The 3,820-nt window shown below is 54.7% G+C and overlaps 2 protein-coding genes across 4 annotated transcripts in view; both read left to right on the plus strand.

Annotated features, from left to right (window-relative positions):
- Smpdl3b (sphingomyelin phosphodiesterase, acid-like 3B) overlaps nucleotides 1–1,400 on the plus strand; it is a 24,179-nt gene extending 22,779 nt beyond the window's left edge. For all 3 annotated transcript variants that reach the window (XM_005394936.2, XM_013519539.1, XM_013519538.1), the window contains one exon: nucleotides 956–1,400. In XM_005394936.2, the coding sequence (XP_005394993.1) occupies nucleotides 956–1,324 (369 nt within the window). In that variant the 3' untranslated portion in view covers nucleotides 1,325–1,400. The remainder of the gene's footprint in view (nucleotides 1–955) is intronic.
- A 2,163-nt stretch (nucleotides 1,401–3,563) lies between these two features.
- Nucleotides 3,564–3,820, plus strand: part of Xkr8 (XK, Kell blood group complex subunit-related family, member 8) — a gene marked incomplete in the record, with an annotated part of 7,484 nt that continues 7,227 nt past the window's right edge. The window contains 1 exon segment of the mRNA XM_013519543.1: nucleotides 3,564–3,820. Within this exon segment, the coding sequence (XP_013374997.1) occupies nucleotides 3,677–3,820 (144 nt within the window).

Here is a 3,820-nt window from a genome sequence, read left to right on the forward strand (position 1 = left end):
AGTAAGTACAGATCAAGAAGAGGTCTGTGTGGGGCTGGGGATTTAGCTGAGTGGCACAAGTGCCTGCCTGGCAAGCGCAAGGTCGTGAGTTCGGTTCCCGGTACCGGAGAAAAAAAAAAAAAAAAAAAAAAAAAAAAAAAAAAGAGGTCTGTGGAATTTTTTGGAGAGTGGCCTGAGCTGATTCATCTATGACATGGAAATGACAACACCAGGTTTTGGGGAGGATGGGATGAAATAATGTAATACCCCCAGCGCACGTGTTTCCCATCCATCCTTAGCAGCTCCCTCCAGTGACCACAGGTTTAACTGGAAAGTGCTGGACCAATAAACCCTTCAGATCTAGCGCTGAAGATGCCCCTGGGGCCTGGGGGTCCTGAATGTGTCCTGAATCACCATCAACCACAGTTCTGTCAGCCGATCCCGTCCTTACAGTCCATAAATATTTACCAAGCATCAGAGCTGTGCTAAGCCATGTGCCTCACACCTCGTGGGACAGACAGTACACAGGCCGTGAGGCCCACATGCTGGGTTCCAGGCCCACCCTTGTCACTGGACACCTGTGTGGCCACAGCCAAGGGAACTGACCACTTTCCTCACTTGTGAAAAGGGGGAACTATGCCTGGTTCCTCATCAGATCCAGTTGGGGGATGTGTGCCAAGCGCACCTGCTGAGTAGTGAAAATGCTCACTAATGCAGACTAAAAAAAGCTGGGCGTGGTGGTGCACGCCTATAATCCCAGCACTTGGGAGGCTGAGGCAGGAGGATCACTGTGAGTTTCCAGGTCAGCCTGGGCCACAAAGTGAGCTCAAGGCCAGCCTGAACTGCATAGCGAGACCCTGTCTCAAACAGACAAAAAGAAAAGAACAGAACAGAACATAGGGGAAATGCAAGGAACAGGACTGGGGGTGCCCTAGACGGCTGTTCACTGCTGGCCCCCTCCGTGCACCTTCTCCAGGACATGATGACCTACTTCATGAACCTGAGCCAGGCGAATGCGCAGAACAACCCACGCTGGGAGCTCGAGTACCGGCTGACTGAGGCCTATGGGGTGCCGGATGCCAGTGTCCGCTCCATGCAAGAGGTAGCGACTGGCATTGCTAGTGACCAGGACAAGCTGCAGCGCTACTACGATTACAACTCTGTGAGCTACGACACTACACCCTGTGGCGAGACCTGCCGGACGGAGTTCCTGTGTGCCATGCAGGAGGTGGACTTCGACGCCTACTCCATCTGCCTGAGGAGCATGGGCGCCAGGCCCAGGATAGAGGTCCTGCTGGCGCTGCTGGCCATGCTGCTGGGCCTGCAGGCTCTACTTGCACCCTGACCTTGGGCACCAACCTCTCCTTGCGGGCGCATCTTCCTTCCAATAAATTGGGGCAGTGTCACCCCTCAAAAGCTGATTTTGCCCCCATTTCCTTGTGTCAGAGGAGAGGAAACTGGAACGGGACAGGTGGGATCAGGAAATGAGGCTCCAGAGACCCCTCCGGAAGCACATTTCTCTCAGTTCAGGTTTTATCTGCAAAAACAGTGTGTGTGGTGAATCTTACTCTGTGTGTTATTCCTTTTTTGGGGGGGGGGGCGTTTCCAGTACCAGGAATCGAACTCATGACCTTGCACTTGCCCGGCAGGCGCTGTGCGCTGAGCTAAATCCCCAGCCCCTCTTCCCGGCTTTTTGAAGGTGATCGCTACCTATTTAGAATATCAAACCCTGATGTTCACACCTAGGGAGGTATGTGGGTGCATTTGTTTAGTCCTTTGTCTTGAGGTCTGGTCCACAGCAAATACTTCTCCATTCACAAGTATCTTTGTCTTTTCTGTTGGCTCCTTCGTGGGCCTGGCCCTGTCTGACTGCCTATAATATTTCCATCTAACTCAGCTGCCTATAACAAAATGACTGGTAGGCGGTCCAAACGGTGAAGGTGCACAGTCACCCAATGGCACTGCTGAGCACCCGACGAGAAGGTCAAAGGGCTACCTCATGAGCCCAATACAAAGGGTGCACACAGCAGATCCCTGCAGGGTGGTGTTCAGTCAGAAACTGCGCCGAGGCCCCCAGTTCCCCAAACAACCTTTTTTCTTTCACCAACAAAAATATTTATAGCAGCTAATTCCATACACAGGAAAGAAGGGAGAATTCCCAGGTACGAAAGTATCCCAGGCAGCTGCTGTAGTGCTCCAGGAGTCCTGATCACAGGTTCAACTAGCCCAAGCAGTCTGTCCCTTTTCCAAAGCGCCTGAGGCCTGGCCAGTAGGAAACCGGGAGACCAGGCTCTCAGGAGCTGGGACGCACCTCGGGGCGGCTACTCGAAGCCTGTTACAGGCCTTTGGTGTCCACAGCGCAGATCCATTTGCTCACTGCTGACCAAAGCTAAGGAGGTCATTTCTTTTGGTGAAAAGGAAGAAGAGTTTATTCAAAGTTAGCTCTAAGGAGATGAAGTGGCTTCCTTTGCCCCACAGGGAAGAGGGAATTTAAGGAGACAACAGACAACTCGAGGCTTGTCTCCTTTGCGGAGAGCCCGTCCTCCTGGGGCCGAACCTGTGTATTCCGGTTCCACACATCCAGGCTGAGGAGAGGAGGGGGTGGCATTTCTAGGCCTGAGCAAGTCTGAAGAAGCCATTTGTCTCGAAAAGAAACAATTTTAGCTTTTAAAGTTCTTTTTTGCATTCTGTGTTTACAAAAGTTCTAGCCCCCAGGCTATTCTCGGCTTCGAGAATTCTTCGCCGCGCAGCACCCGCTTCCGGCCCAGGCGAGGAAACTGAGGCACTGGGGCGGGGGGCACGAAGGCATTCTCGGGCTTCCAGACCGACTCCCCGCCATTCTCCAGGCGTCTCCGTGAAACCTGGCAATTAAGAGGCTAGCCAAACTGCCAAACTTCGGTGGGGCCTATAATCCTAGCAGTCTGGGTGGTGGAGGCAGAATTACAAGTTTGAGCCCAGCCTGGGCGACGTAGTGAGTCCTTGTTTCAACATAAAAATTTAGGGCTAGAGATTTAGCTCAGCGGCACAGCGCCTGCCTGGCAAGCACAAGGTCGTCAGTTCAGTTCCCGGTACCGGAAACCCCCCCCAAAAAACCCCAAACAAAACAAAACAGAACAAAAACATAAAAATTTAAACTAGGCGTGGTGGTGCACGCCTATAGTCCCAGTACTCTGGAAGCTGAGGCAGGAGGATCCCTGAGAGTTTGAGGCCACCCTGGGCTACGCAGTTAAGTTCAAGGCCAACCTTAACTACACAGTAAGTCCCTGTCTCAAAAAAACCAAACAAGGGCCGGGGATATAGCTCAGCAGCATAAGTGCTTGCCTGGCAAACCTGAGGTCGTGAGTTCAATTCCCACTACCAAAAAACAAAAACAAAACAAAAAACCAAACATAACCAAAAAGTTTAAGAGGGGGCGGGGCGAGGGATGTAGTCAGGGCGAAGGCTCTGGGTTCAACCCCCACAAAAGAGCCCGCTAAACCGAGTCAGCCTTCCAGGCCGGATTTTCAGGCGGTCGCAGCTCTGCCGAGCCGGGCCGGGGGATCCCAAGGCGGGGCCGAATGTCCGCTCCTCCCCGGACAGGGCGGGACAGGGAAGTCCCGCCCCGCAGGTCGGGGCCGGGGTTGCCCCGAGGGCTGCGACCGCCGCCTTCCAGTCGCGGGGACCCGTCCCGGGAGGGCGGGAGGCGCCGAGGCGGACCATGCCCTGGTCGCCCCGCGCCGCTCTCCTGCGGGACCTGGTCTTGGGCGCGCTGGGCACCGCCGCCTTCCTGCTGGACCTGGGCGCCGACCTGTGGGCCGCCGGGCAGTACGCGCTCCGCGGCCGCTACCTGTGGGCCGCGCTG

This window comes from Chinchilla lanigera, unplaced genomic scaffold, assembly GCF_000276665.1.
Source record: "Chinchilla lanigera isolate Chin_1 unplaced genomic scaffold, ChiLan1.0 scaffold00051, whole genome shotgun sequence".
Taxonomy (NCBI): Eukaryota; Metazoa; Chordata; class Mammalia; order Rodentia; family Chinchillidae; genus Chinchilla; species Chinchilla lanigera.